General features: G+C 33.4%; 1 protein-coding gene across 1 annotated transcript; it reads right to left on the bottom strand.

Annotated features, from left to right (window-relative positions):
- Positions 1-14110: 14110 nt before the first annotated feature.
- Positions 14111-15100, bottom strand: LOC100933404 (vomeronasal type-1 receptor 4-like). The gene has a single exon (XM_023501352.2). The coding sequence runs from the start codon at positions 15098-15100 to the stop codon at positions 14111-14113; it is 990 nt and encodes a 329-aa protein (XP_023357120.2).
- Positions 15101-17859: the final 2759 nt, after the last annotated feature.

The following is a 17859-nucleotide window of genomic DNA, read 5'->3' as shown; positions in this document are numbered from 1 at the left end:
ATTCCAAGGAAAAAAGAAAGATAAAATTCAGCCCCTCTTTTAAAGAAGTTCAAGTTTATTGAGGGAGAAAATATGAAAAGACACATTTAGTAAAAGAATAATTAGATACAGAAATAAGAAAAAAAATAGATATATCAAAGAGAGAGAAAGCTTAGGTATTGAGTCAATCAGCAAAGGCTTCTTAACAAAAGATGGGAATTTAACTATATCTTGGGTGTAAGAAATGATTATTAATAGCCAATTTGTGAAAACATTCAGAGCTCTCCCTTTTGTGAGCAATGAATTGGGGTTTTGTTTCCATAGAGTTATGAAAATTAATTAGGGTAATACCAAGAAGGAAACAAATTAGAAAATTGAAACCTAAGAAATGGATGTAGAAAGCTAGGATATAGAACAAGGAAACAAAAATAAAAAGATTCAGATTTACAAATGATTATAATTAGAGGTAAAGAACCACTTACCTATAGTGAGAAGATAGAAGTAATGATTTGATTTGAGGAGAGGACTTAGATTTCACTTTTCTCTAATCTAATGGGATTATTTCTCATACTTCTTTCTAAAGTCCTTTAAAAGTTCACTACTTCTTCAGAAAGAGGTTATTGATAATGAGATTAACTCTCTTCACTCCCAGTCAATCTACACCCAATTTTACAATGAATTTCATCTAAAATAGGGAAGCCCAACCTGTTCTGCTCAGGCTCAGAGGAATTTTTGGAATTGATAGCCTAAATCTATGGGTAATATGGTATAGAAATACTTTTCCTAAACAAGAGATACTCAACCTTTCATTTTAATATTAGCTACCTCCAATCACATTAACTAGTTGGATTTGAGTGCTAATTTGATAGTCTACCTACTTTTTTGAAGAGCATGTAAACATATATACCTTTCAAATAACCAACCTTTTATTAGTAACCAACTAACCTTATTAACAAATGATATAATAAATATCCAGAAACTATGACTCTTGAACCTTTTTAAGATTAAGAGCTAGGATAAATAATAGAAGAAAAAGGAGAATATCAAATACAGGAGAAAGACAAAGGTTTTAAAGATTCTTCAAAGCAGGAAAATCAGAGGCAATAGATATCAATCAGAGCAGCTCAGGAGAAGAGACAAACTTAAAAGAAAAAAGGAGAGGGAAAGGAAGAAGGAGGAAGAGGAGACAAAGAGCAAGGACTTGAGGGTGAAGTAAAACAAAAGTTTCATTCTGATGAGAAAGATATAATTCTCAGAATCTAGAGAAGACATAAATAGCAACTGTAAAAGCCCAAAATGTTAGAAAAGTAAAATCAGGAGAATGGGATTTAAAAAAAAGTGCTCCTCACAATATGTTAATTAAAAATCCAAGTTCCTCTCAAGCCAGGGACAACTGGTATAGGCTGTTGAAAAATCACTTGTGAGAGTCATGAGGAAGTCATGGAGGAGGGGAGCGAATATCAAAAAAGACAGGAACACAATAAGATTCCAAAGGAAAATTCCAAGGCCTGTTCCACAGCCTTTTCAAGGTGTCTTTCTTGTCCCCAAAAAGACAGGGCCTGAACAACACTCTAAACTCTCTAATTTTCTTCTGGAAAAAAAGTTTCTGCTTCTAAGGCCCTAGATGTAGAACTGAGATAGAAGAAGACACTCACCTGATTGTTCTGGGCTTCTAGGATGGAGGAAAGGACTGAAACAAACAGATTATGTCACTTTGTACTTGTGTGTGCATATGTGATGGCTCAGGCAGATCCCATTTATAAGGACTGAATTATTCATCTTCAGAGGTGTGATTATCATGTCATGGGCAGCACCACTGACATTAGTCTGCCAAGGGAAAAAGGCACGTGTCTAAAAAAGTAAACTGTTGTCCCAGCTGAAAATGTCTTCAAGAATTCCCACTGACTGACAATTCCCCACACTTAACTACTAATGCATAATGACAAAGATCAAGTCATTAGTGAAACTCCAAGAGGAGAGGAACCTTCTTGAGTTCCAGGAGAGCAGAGATGTAGCTGTTAAAGAAGCTGTTAGAGGCTAAGGAAGGAGAACTGACACTTTATTCTGGGCACTTCTCTTAATAATGAATATGTCACAACAATATAAATAGTTTAAAAAAAATGAAAAAGTAAAAATCTACATGTGGATACTTAACATTTCTTAAGTAAGAACTGAACCATAGAATCAATAATAACATATATAAATGAACAAATAAATCAGATAGAAGACACAGAAAAATGGCAAAGATAAAAACATGAGTGTAGCCGCATGTTTGAAAGGTTATAGAAAGGCAGTACTATTAATACATTTTATAAAGTTATAAATTAGTAATAATTACAATAATGTAAGATTAGCTATAATATAACAGCTAGCATCTATATAGAGAATATAATATCTCAGATTGCATGCTAAACAATTTATAATATTATCTCCTTTGATTCTAAAAAACATACTGGAATGTAAAAAAAAAAAAATTCTCATTCCCATTTTAGAGTTGAGGAAACCAAACTCAGGGTAAATAATTTGTCAAGGATATAGACTTGGTGAGGATTCAGATCCAGCAAGATTTTGCTTTTGAAAGATTCTCAAACAAACTTGTGCAGCCTGGAAACATGGTCTTTATATCACTAGAAGACAGAGGGCGAAAACTTGATGCAGAAGTGGCTGTGGGTGAAAGCCCAGGACATGTCCATTGATCTGCCATTGAAGTGCAGCCTTGATCACAGTAGCACTAGAGGTGAAAAAGACATGCTGAGAGATTTCAGGGACAGCAACACATCAGTTTCTGGGGTTTTTAAACTTTCTTTTAGATTCTTTGTGTTTTAGACCTTGGAACAATTAAAGTTACTTTATCTTTGGAGAATAATCTCTGTTTTGTAGTGATATGAGAGCTCATAGGAATCAGATAAAATATGTAGTCAGCCATTTTGTTAGAATGGAGAACTTTTAAGCATTTCTCCTGCAAAGACTATAACTGTGTAGAAATTTTGGGGGGAAAAATACAAGACCAGAATGAAACCTATGAATATAAAATTCTGCCATTAACCTGATATATATAATCCTAATAAAGAGAGAGGGGGAAAAGAATTCTCAGCTTCAAAATCTTCAAAAAGGATTTAGGTATAAAGACACATCACAAAACAAGAAAATTGATCAGTTGGTTGCATTCTAAGGCTTTTTAAAAGGAAAAAAAGAAAAGTAGGCTAGATGGTGGAGTACAGTAGTGGAAAAAGAAGAGAATTTGGAACTTGTTATTCCACATAATTGGGATTCGGTCAAAGAAAGAATATATAAAGATAGAGAAAAGGGGATGGGGGTGGAATATGAATGGAGAAACCTCACTTTTATCTGAATTGAACAAACATATCAAGAATTTGGTACAGAATTATTTCATTCTCCAGGGGCAAAAAAGCAAGGATATTGTGCATTTATATATTCACAACAGAACAAAAGAAGAGAATGGCCTATGATATCATGAATCTCCATTTTATACTACCTGCTTATATATAGTTATAAATTAAAAAATACAAAACTTCCTAATAAAGGAAGGGAGGACAAAATAGGGAAAAGAGAGAAAAGCAAGATGAGACAAGAGAAATGCAAAAAAAGGGGGGAAATGAAAGGCAAGGCAAAGCAAGTTTAGAATCTAAGACTAAACCATTTGTGGAATAAGAACAGAATGGAATATTCTTGCACCTGAAAAAGTGACAAAAGTAATTATGTCAGAAAGTCCTAGAAAAAAAATGAACTGAAGTAAAGTGAGAATAAGAAGATTTTATTCAATGACAAATATTTTATATAAAAAAACCTTTGAAAAATATAGCAGTGTTGATGAGTTTAATGATCAATCTTATTTCCAGAGGTCCTCTAATGAAGAAATTATCCCCCATTTGACGAAGAAATGATAGAAATCTGGTACAGAAAGATTTGTGCAATTTTTCACATAGTCATTGTGTGAATTAATTTTGTTTGGCTGCACTTATTTAATATAAATTATTTTTCATCTTAGTTTTAATGAGCATGAGCAGGTTACCAATAATGATAACAAAAATCTGGCTTCTAGAAACACTTTTAATGCACAGAGGAAAGTAGAAGGAAGGTCAGACAGAAACACAAACCGTACAATTAAAGGCAATATTGGAAATGTATATGTATATATACATGTTCATACATATATATACTCCTAATTAGGCACATGGTATGTATATGTGCAAATATTATACATGTATGTATAAATCTGTATCATGTATTTTTCTAATTTTATATAAACAAATTATGTCACTTTGTACTTGTGTGCATATGTAATGGCACAGACAGATCCCAGTTACAAGGACTTAATTGTACAAGCAATTCCTTCAATTTATATTGCATATATTTGTATAGATAGAGTCAATATCCATATCCAATAGGGGAATGGGTGTATATACATTGCATTTTAGGGAGCAAAGGAGCTCATTGGTAAATCGTTTTACTGCAGAAGCAAATGGTTATAGGAATCTGTAGGGTCCTATGATGTTTGGTCCTTTTTGGAATTGTATGTAACCTAACACTTAGCGTTGGATAAGTGTTAGCAATGCTACTGCTAGGAGAATGGGGATAATATAGAATAGAAGGTTTTGTGTGGTGTGTGTGTGTGTGTGTGTGTGTGTATACACACACATACATACACATATGTTCACATATATACTAAATATATTATATATATTCATATGTGTGCATAAATATATAAAGTAAGTAGTATGAAAGGAGATTCATGATGCCATATGCCATTGTCTTCTTGTGTTCTGTTGTGAATATATAGATACTCATTGTTTTTCTTTTGGGGTTAATAGTAGAGATGACCATTGTTACTATACTTGATAATGTAACGAGTAAAAGAAATGGTAATAGAATTATTACCAAGGACACACACACACACACATCAGTAAGTTTATACACATGTCTACACATGTATTAAAGACAGGTGATGGCATAGATAGAATTCAGGCACAAGCCTGAAGTAAGGAAAATTTCAATTCAAATTCAACCTCAATACTTACTAGTAGTGTGACTCTGGACTAGACATATAACTTCTTTTTAGTTCGGTTTCCTCAAACAACAGTAACCATAGTACCTTCTTCCTGGGGCTGAGGTTATGTGTAGAATGCTTAAGTGATGAGGATTATATAAATATTAGGTATCATCATTATCATAAATGCACATGCATACAAATATATGCAAGTATATATGTATATGTATATGTGTGTATATATATTTATTAATGTATACATACAACTACATGGATTTCTATGTCTAGATGTGTATAAGAATATACCTAAGAAATATAACAAAGCATTGAGTCCACTCTAAGCTTCTTTTGAATGTATGAGAAAGTCACAATCATGACCTTCTATCCATAAAACTGACATTTATATTATGCTAGATGTGCATAGAGTATATACTAAAGAGCAGCAAATACAGCTAAATTTTTCACCATTTTCTACTGTCTGAAAATATTATCTTAAGGTATAGATGATTTAGAACCTTGGACATCTGGATTGCCTGACTCTTTCACCCCAGGAGGAGAGCTCAAATTTTAAAAGTAATGTGCCAAAAAAAAATAAAATAAAAAAATATATAAGTAATGTGCCCCATGTTGGGTGCCAAAATGTAATATTCTCTCTAAAAATGTAATGTTCTCTGTTGAGTTTTCTTGGGGTCTCTGGAGGCAGCCTTTGTTTCAGTTCAGTAATCATCACAAGTACAGCCAGGTGTTAAAGTCCAAATCCTTTATTGTCTCTTTCAAACTCTTGTCTCCTTTCCTGGGGCCCAGTTAGCTTTCTTAGAGGCTTATCTCTCTCTTTGGTTCCAAGAGCTTAAGCTCCTGCCACCAGTCCTTTGCCTTCTCTTAATGTATCTAAATCTCCCTAGCTAAGGCTTCTAGCTTATATACTCTACATTGAGTACAAACCAATCATTATGTCATTAGGAAACCATTATTAATTATAGGATTAAATCAATGCTAAACTACATTTAACCATTGTCTCCTCAATTCCACTTAGTATCTTGTTTCAAGTTCTGGCCCATAACATCTTCTTTAATATTAAATCAATCATACTGAACCAGGCGAAATTAGATAACTATTATCTCTATCAATTCCACTGACTTAGTACCTTGTAAGAATCCTTTGTTTCAGGTTCAGAATTCTGGCCCATAATATCAAACTGACTATCGAAAATTATTATGTTGACAAATGTCTTAACAGAAATACAGAAGAGGAAAACAAGGTTAAAATGTCTACATTCAAAGCTTCAAAGTAAAATGTGGATTGGTTTTAAGCCCCAAAAGAAATCCTGGAAGAGCTCATTTCCCCCCAACAAAAAATCAAATTAAAAAGATAGAAGAAAAAAAATGAAAAAAAAATTACAGTGAGGCAAGAAAATTATGGGAAAAAAAGGAAGAGCTTGATAAAAAGTACAAAACAAGTTGAGGGAGACGTATAAAACTTAACCCTAAAAAAATCATGCTTTAAAAAGTAGAATTGACCAAATGAAAGGAACTAAGAAAGCTGAAGAGGAGAATTCTTGGAAGATGGAGGAGTTGGTCAGAAAATTTCAAGCTCTATAGATTTCCCCCACAGGCAAAATAAAATTACACCTCAGGGTGACCATAGATCAGTGAAGAAGAGTTCTCCTGTGACAAGCCACAACCATCTGAAGAAAGACCCCAGGACCAAGTTTTAATTGGTATAAAGTATAAAATCTTTATCTCCCCAGAAATAGGAATCTCTGGGTCTAGTTGGGTGCAGAGGTAGCCTCAGCATGAACCACAGGAACTTTTCCTCTTGTGGGGAATCAGGAGTCTGAGTTTGGGAAGACTGAGGGACCCTCTCCTGATAAAGAGAACCAGGCACAGCTGTGCAGCAGAGATGCATCCCTGATTGAGAAGAAACCAAAATATTCAGTGAGGGCAGAAGCAGTGAGTCAGTGACGCTGCTAGTTGCAGGTACTTATAGGAGGGTGGAGTACTTGGCTTGGGGTTCTACATCAGAGAGGAGAGCAGAAGTGAACACAGAGGCATCATTCACCAACTCCATGATTAGAGGTGCTTTTATTAAGTTCTCATAAACAAGTTCTCATAAAAAAAAGAAAGAAAGAAAGATCAGGCAAAGGAGAAAGAACCAAACTATAGAAACTTACTATGGGAATAAGTAAAACTGGGGTTCATCTCTAGAGGAGGACAGAGAAGTAAAAAATGTTCCTACTTCAAAGAGTAATGTTAAATAGCTACCTGCTCAGAAAGAATTTATAGAATTCAAAAAAATTAAAAAGAAAAAAACTGTGCAAGAAAAACAAGACTATGAAGAGAAAATTAACTAATTAGAAAGGGAGATCCAGAATCTCAAAAAAAAAAAATTATTGTTTGAAAACTCGAATTGAGCAAGGGGAAGCCAGTGAAGCTATAAGACCAAGAAATAACAAAACAAAATATAACTAATGGAAAATTTGTCCAGAATTTGAAACATAAGAAAAACAACAGATGGAGGGGAGGTAATGGGAGGCAGAGTCAAGATTTCAGAGAGTGAGAGCCAGCTGTAAGTCTGTTGGAAGGTTGAAGCAAAGTAAAACTCCTTGGAGGACTTCAGGAGGCTTAGCAAGGCCAGTTTCCCAGCTGGTAACTTCTATCTCAGCTCCTTCATATTATTTACTGACAGTTAACATGATCTAAGTGTATTCTTGAAACTGGATGTTTTTAAAAATGAAAATAAATAACAGGATTGATCTTGGCTCATAGAACAAGGAAATATCATAGCCTTAGTCATATTTTCTGTAGTTTTCTGATATTTCTGTAATGTATAAAAAAGAAAAAAATATATGCTTATGGTGGGGTATAAAAGGGAAGCTGAAAGAAATAAAGTCAGTTCAAGCTTTAAGCTTGAACTTACCTGGCTCCACTCACTTATTTCACTCACTACTTCATCCAGCACTTATACCAGTTGCTGGTAGGAGAATAGACAAGAATTTGCCTGAGCTTTTCCTGGTTTCCCTTGGAATCAGCACTAAATTAAACCTCTAAATGCGTTTTAGAGTAACAGAACCCACAAATATTTGGAGTATAACACATTACCAGTAAAAGATATCTTGGAAAGACTTTAGAAGATGGGCAGGAGGGGATGCAGTCCAGTACAGATGCAGTACAGGAAGGACCAGGGTAGAAGCTCTTAAGCACAATACAACAATGTTGGCTACTCTGTCCTGGTTCAGAACTCAGTGCATCAGCCGAGAAGCTGTGAGAGCCCCAATGCAACCATAGAAGGCAAATAGTGAGCTCCTGAACCCTAGCAAAACAGGTAGGGCTTGGTCATGTTCACCCAACATATGAGAAAGCTTACTGCATAAGCCTCAGCACAGCATAAAACCCTAGCTACCATGTAGAGGAGGTTTGGGAAAATCTCCTCAGTGCCCTAGGATCAGACTTCAACCTATAAAAATGAGCAAAAAAAAAAAAAGCAAAAAGAGCTCTGATCTAAGGTAGCTATTATGGAGCCAGGGAAGAATATTCTTGGATACATTTGTGTTATTTATGTAAGATCTTTTTGATTTAAGGAAAATGAAATTATCTATTTTATACCTAATTTTGCTCACTCTCTTGCTTATTCATACATTGTTTACCTCTCCATAAGTCTGATAAATAATATGTTCCAAGCTCTCCTATTTTGTTCTAAAATATCCTTTTATCAGAATTTCAAGGAATTAATGGAAAAAATGCAAACTAAGGTGGTTTGGATGTACTAGACCTAAGTATATTATAAAGCAGTGGTCATCAAAATCATTTGGTATTGGCTAAGAAATAGAGTAGTGGATCTATGGAATAGGTCTAATTCACAAGACACAATAGGCAATGATTGTAGTAATCTAGGGTTTGATAAACCCAAAGACCACAGCTTCTGGGATAAGAACTTACTATCTGATGATTAGAAAATAGTATGGTCAATTAGGCATTGATGATCCTAGCATGCCATACCAAGATAAGGTCGAAATGAGTTCATGATATAGACATAAAGGACAATATTGTAAGCAAATTAGAATAATTTACCTTTCAGATCTGTGGAGAAGAAGGAAGGAATTAATGTCCAAAGAAGAATTAGAGAACATTTTGATATCCAAAATTGGTCATTTTGATTGTATTAAATTAAAAAGGGGTTGTACAAACAAAAATAATGCAGACAATATTAGAAGGGAAACAAAAAACTGGGGAAAATGTTTTACATGCAAGGGTTCTGATAAAGGTCTTATTTCTAAAATATATAGAGAACTGATTCAAATATATAAGAATACAAGCTATTCTCCAATTCATAAATGTTCAAAGGATACAAAGAATTTTCAAGATGAAGAAATTAAAGCCATTTCTAGTCATATGAAAAAGTGATCTAGATCACTATCGATCAGAGAACTGAAAATTAAGACAACTCTAAGGTACAATTTCACACGTCTCAGATTGAGTAATATGATAGAAAAAGATAACGATGACTGTTGGAGGGAACAGGGGGAAACTGAGATACTAATATGTTGTTGATGGAGTTATGAACTGATCCAACCATTCTGGAGACCAATTTGGAACTGCGCCCAAAGGACTAGCAAATCATGCATACTTTTTAATCTAGTAATATCTCTACTGGGCTTGTATCCCAAAGAGATCATAAAAAAATTGGAAAAGGACCCACAAGTGCAAAAATGTTTGTAGCAGCCCTTTTTGTAGTGACAAGGAACAGAATTTGAGTGGAGGCTCATCAGCTAAGGAATGAATGGATAAATTATGGTATATGAATGTAATTATCATCAGAGACTTACATGAATTGATGCTAAGTGAATTGAATAGAACCAAAAGAACATTGCACACAGTAATAACAATGAGGCGATTCAGGCCAATTTCAATAGACTTGTGATGGAAAGCCCTCTGCGTCCAGAGAAAGTTTTATGGAAATATGAATGACAACATATTTTTACCTTTTTTGATGTTATTGTTTTGTGCTTGCTTGTTTTTCCTCTCACTTTTTTCCTTTTTGATCTGAGTTTTCTTGTACAACATAATAAATGTGAAAATATGTTTAGAAGAATTTCCCACATATATTCCCCAGATTTGTTGTCTGGGGAAGGGAGATTGGGGGGAGAGAAAAATTTGGAACACAAGATTTTGCATGGGTCAGTGTTGAAAACTATCTTTAAATGCATTTTGAAAAGTACAATTTATTATTGTTATTATTAATTTATTATTTATTATTAAATTATTATTAATTAATTTTATTATTAAATTATTGTTTATTATTAAAATTTGAGAGAATTATTAAAATTATTATTGAAATTATTTTTAAAAGAGAGAAAAAAATGATAAGGAGGTAGATTTCAGTAAAACCTAAAAAGAATTATGTGAACTAATGTTGAGTGAAGTGAGTAGAATGAGAAAGTGTACACCGCAACAGCAACATTGTGCTATGATTGAGTAGGATAGACTTAGCCCTTTTCAGCAATGCAATGTTCCAAGATAATTACAAAGCACTCATGAGGGCAAAGGCAGAATATTTTCAGAAAATGATCTATGGAGTTGGAATGCAGATCAATATATACTTACTTTACTTTTTATTGTTGAGTTTGGTTTTGTTGAATTTGTTTTCTTTCTCCTGCTTTTTTCTTTTGTTCTGACTTTTCTTTCAGAAATTGACTGATGTGAAAATATATTGAACATAATTCTGCATGTATAACCTATATAAGATTATTTGCTTTCTTGGGGAGAGGGTACAAAAGGGAAGAAAGGAGAAAAATATTGAAGTCAAAATCTATTAATAATGAAGAGTAAAAATGATCTTTCCATGGAATTGAAAAATAAACTACTATTAAGTGGGGAAAAAAACAAAAAGAAAACAAAAAGAAAGTTTAAAAAAATTGATTTCTACTAAGAATCACAAATTTTCAGAACTCAATGAGTCATTAGTATAGGGGTAAATGGAGGAAGAGCATTAGGATCATTATGCAGGTAAGCCAGCCTTTAGTTATTTGTCCACTAGTAATTATTGAATGAGGCATTCTTTAAATCTTCCCATTCTTAAAATTATTTATTTCACTATTTTTAGGGACAATGTGCTTTTAATAGTTATTTGTGGGAGTCAAGGGAATAATTTATTCCAGATTATCACTCTGTCACTTTCCTAGGATTATCCCTGCAATTTCTAAGTTAAACAAAATATAATTTTAAAAGAAAATAATGTTTGATAGCTAGGAATAATCTAAAAATTCTGTAAACTATACTTCATTTATACTATTGGCCTTAGTAAAGTGCTAAATGAGCAAGTGTAACCCATTTTAATTCTTCCTTCCAAGCATTTACCATCCCTGTCTTTCCCCTGTTTCCCAATCCCATGATTCTCTAGATGTCCTACTAAAACTCAAAAGTAAATAAAGCAAAGATGATTTTATATGATTAACTTTTTTCCCCTGTGCTTCTTATTTTCATATTATTTATTGTCAGGATGTCTGTTCTGAAACCATCCCTCTCTTTTCATTTCTATCTTTTGGTTATTAGGAAATATCCTGTTTCCCAGAGCTAAGGCCCAGCAAGCTAGTTGTGTCATAAATTTCTATAATAACAATCCTTTTCACTCACTTTCTGGATAAACTGTGTTGTGGGGAATTCATAGAATTGTTTTCACACTGGCCCCAGATGGTCCCTGAGCTTGAACATGCACCTGCATGAAACCCAATATTGGTCATGAAGTCCCACTGTGATTTAAACTTGCCTCATTCTTGCTGTCTCTTTGCTACATCTATAAATTGCTTCATTAACTGGCTATTAGTATATGTATCAAGGCTTAGTCCTATTGCTTTCAGTCTGTTCAGTCCTAGAGCACACCCCAGCATTTGTGTACAGTTTCCCTTCTTCAAAGCAATAAAGAAGACTTTTTGCCTGGAACTTTTGCAGGCTCTTAGAGTTTATTTTATTTTATTTTTCAGAGTTAGCAGTTGATGCATAATATTCATGAGCTCTTTGAAGATTTGAGTTGGTATAATTTCTTCTGGCTCTTTGCTCATTTATTTTCAGAGTCTGACATTATATACTCCCTATAATAATACTATTTCTTTTTTTTTAACTAAAAAATGATCTTTTCTTCTCTTCCCCATTAAAAAAACAAACAAAAACGTAAATACATTGGATTGCTTGCTGTCTAGGGGAGGTGGTGCAGAGGAGAAAAAATTGGAACAGAAGGTTTTGCAAGGTTGAATGTTTAAAACTATCAATCCGTGTATTTTGAAAATCAAAAGCTATTATTTAAAAATAAAAAATGCAAAAATTAAGCATAGTAATTAATACAAAAATATTATGCAATACCCAATTATATGTGTGTGTGCATGCAGTGAAAGAGACAAAGACACAGCAAGAAAGAAAGAGAGAGAGAAACAAAGAATGGTGAATAAATACAATAAAAGTAGAATGAGATAGTCTGAGCAATGAGTATATGAACACTGATATGTATATATATGTGTGTGTGTGTGTGTGTGTGTGTATATATAAAACTGTTAAAAAAAAAAAAGTGAGTACCTTTTGCAACCTCAGCAAAGCCAGTGACACCAGAGAGAATGGAATATCACAAACAAAAAAGAAGAGTTTTTGATAGGCTTGGGGAAAAGATGATAGGTTGTAGAGTTTGGGCAGAAACATTATGATTGGCTAAACTGAGAAAGGTGATTGACATTCAGGTGAAATCTAACCATATCCCTAACAGTTAAGGAATGTTAATTGCTTTATGGGGTCCATGTGTATTTTGTAGTTTTGCTAGGGGATCATAACTAATAGATTTGCTCTCTCCTAGGAAGAGATAAAAATTCCTAACTATACACAAGCAGGAAAGGAAATGTATTTTGGGCATGGGAATTTTGCGGGGCTAAACAAGTAGATATCCAACAGGAATCCTAGAATAGTGGAACGAGAGATAACAAGGTTTCTTTTAAAACTAAATTACCTTTCAACTAACTGAACTGGATTTCTGAGTTCAGACCTATCTAGATTCCTGAGCTTAATCCAAGCCATGTGGATGTAGAGCCAGTCATAAAATTAATGTGCCATAAAATCAGTTATATTGTAGAATCAATATAGTGGAAATCAATAGAGAAGAAATTTTAAATTTTGATCTTTTCATAGTAAGTCTAGATAAACACGTACATCTTGATATAAATATATCTTTGTAATGTATACATGTATTATTTATATATGTTACCTGGATAAGTATATCAGCATATATTTTAGAATTTTGCATTTGGAGTCTACCAGTATACTGTCAGTCAAAAACTGGACAACATGATTCTTGCTATTCTGCAAGATGAGGCTGAAATTGTAACTGATTAAAGTGTGATTTTAAGGAAAATTGAAGATGTAAGAGTAAAACTAAATTATTTTATTTTTAATAAAATAAAGCCTTTTTTGCTTGCAAAAATAACTTTGTAAGATATTACAACAAATATTATTATTATTACAAATTGAGACTCAGGCAATTTCAACCCTAAAAAAATCCTACGGTACTTCTAAATAAGAGAGAAAATAAACTTCAAGCCTTTCTAATTCAAAAATAAGTACCTTACCTTCTATGTCACATTGCCTCACAAAATATTTAGACGAGTTTTCAAGAGAGCTCAAGATGGGGAGAAAATGATAGAACATGATTACAATTATGGGTTAATGCAGAGGCGTCAACCACACTGCCAGGGGCCACATTGTCATACATGACATGTCTTATTTTGACTCATACTAGACTAAATTTAAGTGGGAAATATTTAGCAAATTTAGTAAAAATACAATTAAATTCATATAATTTTTACTTTTTAAAACAAAGACATATGTAACTCACAGGAACTTGGATGTATGGATGGTCTTTACTTCTGTTTGAATCTAATGTCCTTGTCTAATAGAATAAAAGTGGATTTATAATCAGTAGACAGGTATTCAAGAATTGACTAATACACTTATAATCTGTGTTATAAAGTTCAGGACATACAGTCTGTGATAGAATAATATGTTCTAAAAGAGGAAAGTGTTTGAATGCATGAGGTTTTTTTCCTAGTATTAGGTGCCACAATTCTTAGAATCCAGTGTTCTTGCTCCTTTCCTACCAGCTTCTGAAATCTGATAGGGCAGAACTCTGGGAGGGGGTATAAATGGATTTAATGTGGCAAAGGAGATAGAAAAGTGTTCTATGCCACAAAGCATCCCAATATTTGAGGATTTGGGAGTCACAGAAGATCAGCACAAAAGGGCTAATGGCTGGGAACCATGCTGCCATGAGGTCTGAAATGGCCAGGATCCATTGATTAGATTTGTCACTTTTAAAGAGATAAAATGACAAACCAGAATTAATAGAATAAAAGGAGGCATATATGCTCACTAGTAGGAGAATACCACGAGTGGCTCTTTTCTCAGGGAAAGTTCTGGGAGAGAGATGTGAACTATGAATATGTTGGACTTGCTGATGGTGTCTGTGTAGGAGAAGCACTAAAAAGGCATTAGCCCAGATCATGAATCCCACACATATAATATCAGGAATAGAAAAGACAATTGCAAAAAGTGAGACATTAAAAGAGATAGGAGAGAATATTGAACAGTATCCCAGATACCACGTCCTTGTGTCATTAGTCATATATCTTGCTTTATGCATAGTTCCAAGCAAAGTAAAATTTACCAGCAGGGAGAAGCACCAGCAGCAGAAGCAAGAAGGGACAATATACTTTGGGGCTTGAGTTTTGAGTTCTGCCCACTTGGAGTTACTGGGACTGATAGTGATTAACTGAAAACCACTTAAAAGGCAGGTGATGTTGAGGGAAACGCTCCGGGCTATATTATAAAGATAAACAATTAGTTTACATTCCAAAGGACCCAAGAAATTTTTGACACCCAAACAGACAATCATTAGAGGGATTCCCTTGGAGAGAAGCACTTTTGAGTTGGCCAAGGCTAAGTGGGCAAAAAGGCACTCTATGGTCCTCAGCTTGTGACCAATAAGGAAAGTGAAGGTGAAAAGACTCAGAAGGAAAAAATTGCCAAGAACCCCAACTGCCATCTGAATAAGGAAGACACTGCCCAGTACCAAATCACTATGCATTCTTTTCTTCAAATACTGAAGAAACTGTGGATCCTTTTAGGGAAGCAAAGAATAACTTGTAGGTTTGGTTGAATTTTGATATAATTGTACTTAAACCGCTGAGTTTAAACCAGAGGTTGTATTTTCTGTGTTTTTCCTTGGTTTCAAGGATATGAAAGTTAGCATATTATTTTGAAATAACATAGATAAGACACCAGGAGTCCATCTTGCATTCCAAATCCTTTTTTTATTCTTTGGTGCTTTTCACCTTGATGCTAGAAGAACAAATTCACAAGTTCAATTCCAAAATGTAATATTGTAGAAATGTTTTCATGATGCATTATTAAAAGGTGAAAAATTTGAATAAAATAATTAATTAGAGCTTAAATGAGAAATTACTACACAAAGTCAACACAATGCGCTTCTCTCAATGTCAGATGCATCTTGCTTTAAATCACATGACAATAGTAGCTATTTTACAATATTTTGATGGGGATTAAATGAGAAAATATGACAACTGGTTGGCAAGCTTTAAAATGCTATAAATTATACTATTAATAAGAATCTATCAACTTAATCTTTAAAAAATGATGAAATCTATCACCTGGCATGTGAATGTGTATCTGTGTATGTGTGTGTAAATATTTTATGATATTTTTAAAATTTCAATAAAAATGTATGAAAAATGTTTTTAATTTTAGGTTTAAAATAGTTTTGAAATTATAAAATTTATCCAACCAAATAAAATAATTTTAAACAGAGGAAAGGTTCTTGTCTGTCCCCAGAATATTAATAGCTGATTAATTTTAATTAAATCCCAAAGTAACCAAAATACATCAATTTAATAATCTATACATTTTGGTATATTAGTTCAAAAGAATATCACAGTTCTATTGAAAAAAAAATACAAACATGAAGAACAAATTAGTTAATAGACAAGCATTTGTTAAATGCAAATTACATGCCAGGTGCTAGGGATGCAAATTAAAAAAAAAAGATAATACTTGCCCTCAATTAAGTTAACATCTATTAAGAATAGAAGAATATTCCAAAAGCGATGTACAGAGGAATAGTGACAGTATACATATTTTCCACATTTTAAAATGATGAAAATTTTAAAAAGACTTAGAATGACAGAAGATATGGAAAAGCAATAATGGAAATAATAATGCATTGACAAGAACATCAGTAATAATAACAATAACAATAATAACAGCTAGCATTCACATAGTATCTGCCATTTTCCAATCACTGGGCTAAGTGATTCACAAAAAGAATCTCTTATCAAATAGTAATATCAAGGAAATGCAAAGCTTATACATACATAACTTTCTATTATTTTTTCTATATGATACTCATTTTTATTGAGATGAAGAATAATTCTGGGTTCCCTTCATCTTTGGGAGTTGAACACAACTTCTAGTTGACTGCACTTCTCTGAGCAATCTTCAGATAAGGTTCTTTCTTTGGTTATGGCAAGTCATAGAATAAAGAAAATACAAAATGTCCCTCATCATTGTCCAATAACTTCTGTTTCTATGATGAGAACAAAAAAAAAGATGAACAATGGAGCCAAATGTTCTAAAATCTGGAAAGGTTTTAGAAAACCAGGAAGTATAAATTTATGCCCTATTACTCTAAATGTGGGACACTTATGAAATAATGAGTAGAGGGGTCAATACTGATAAAAATGAATTGTATCAATCTTGACTTTCTTGCTACAAATTAATCAGAATACAAAAAAAAAAAAAAAAAGGAAATTGGAGCTAGATGAAAGACTGAACCAAAGGTTTTCTATGAAGGTATAAATTAAGTAGGTAACAAAATGTTTCCTGGGATAATATATCATGATATATGTTATAATTTTGCATTATGGTACTCATAATATGTATTAACAGCAAGACCGGCATGATAAATAATAGAAACTTGTATCCCAATTGTGAGGATAATCTTATTGATTTAGAAGTAGAATGCATCTTAGAAACAATTTTGTCAGTGAGTCATTCAATTAATACTTTTCTCAGCACTTAGTGTGTAAGAGACACTTTGCTAAGAGTTGGGAATGTGAAGAAAAGCAAAAAGCAATTCTTGCTCTCAAGGAGCTAAAAGTCTAATAAGGAGGATGCAAACAATTATATGCTAAAAAAAAAAAAATCTTCCTTTAGGATGAACGGGAGACATTCAACAAAGGGAAGAGACCAAAATTAAGGGAGATCAGGAAAGACATCAGATAATTCTGGTACATTTCTATCTGATAGTGGGATTTTATTGGGAATTTGAAGGAATTGAGTGAAGGAATAAGGCACAAATGAGAAGAAAAAAATAACTCCAGGAATGGGGATCATATGGTAAAAATGCCCAGAGTCAGGAAATTGAATGTCTGTCTTGTTTGAGAAAGTGTCAGGTGGCCAATACGGCAGAATCATAGAATACCTGTAAAAGGATGCACCATAACGTGCAAGGAAACTGGAATAGCAAGAAAGGGAAAATAAAATGGACTTGGAATGAAAAAGAGGAGACTTTATATTTGATCCAGATGATCTTAGGAAATATCTGGAGTTTATTTTGCAGGAGAGAGACATGGTTAGACTTGTGCTTTAGGAAGTAAACATTACTAACAGATTGGAAGATGAACTAGAGCAGAGAAAGACCAAGTAGACACATTATTATATTGATCCAAGTGTAAGGTGATTAGTGTTGGCAGTATTAGAAGGAAAGGGGTTTGTAGAGAAGAGATGTTATAAAAGCAAAGCCTGTCGGTCTCTTCTGGACTGCAACTT

The sequence above is a fragment of the Sarcophilus harrisii genome, chromosome 3, assembly GCF_902635505.1.
Source record: "Sarcophilus harrisii chromosome 3, mSarHar1.11, whole genome shotgun sequence".
NCBI lineage: Eukaryota > Metazoa > Chordata > Mammalia > Dasyuromorphia > Dasyuridae > Sarcophilus > Sarcophilus harrisii.
The sequence above is the reverse complement of the archived record's forward strand: the minus strand, read 5'-3'. Positions and strand labels throughout refer to the sequence as shown.

Excerpts from the sequence above, each read along its gene's own strand:
- LOC100933404 (XM_023501352.2), bottom strand. The coding sequence starts at position 15,100 with ATGCATAGTGATTTGGTACTGGGCAGTGTCTTCCTTATTCAGATGGCA.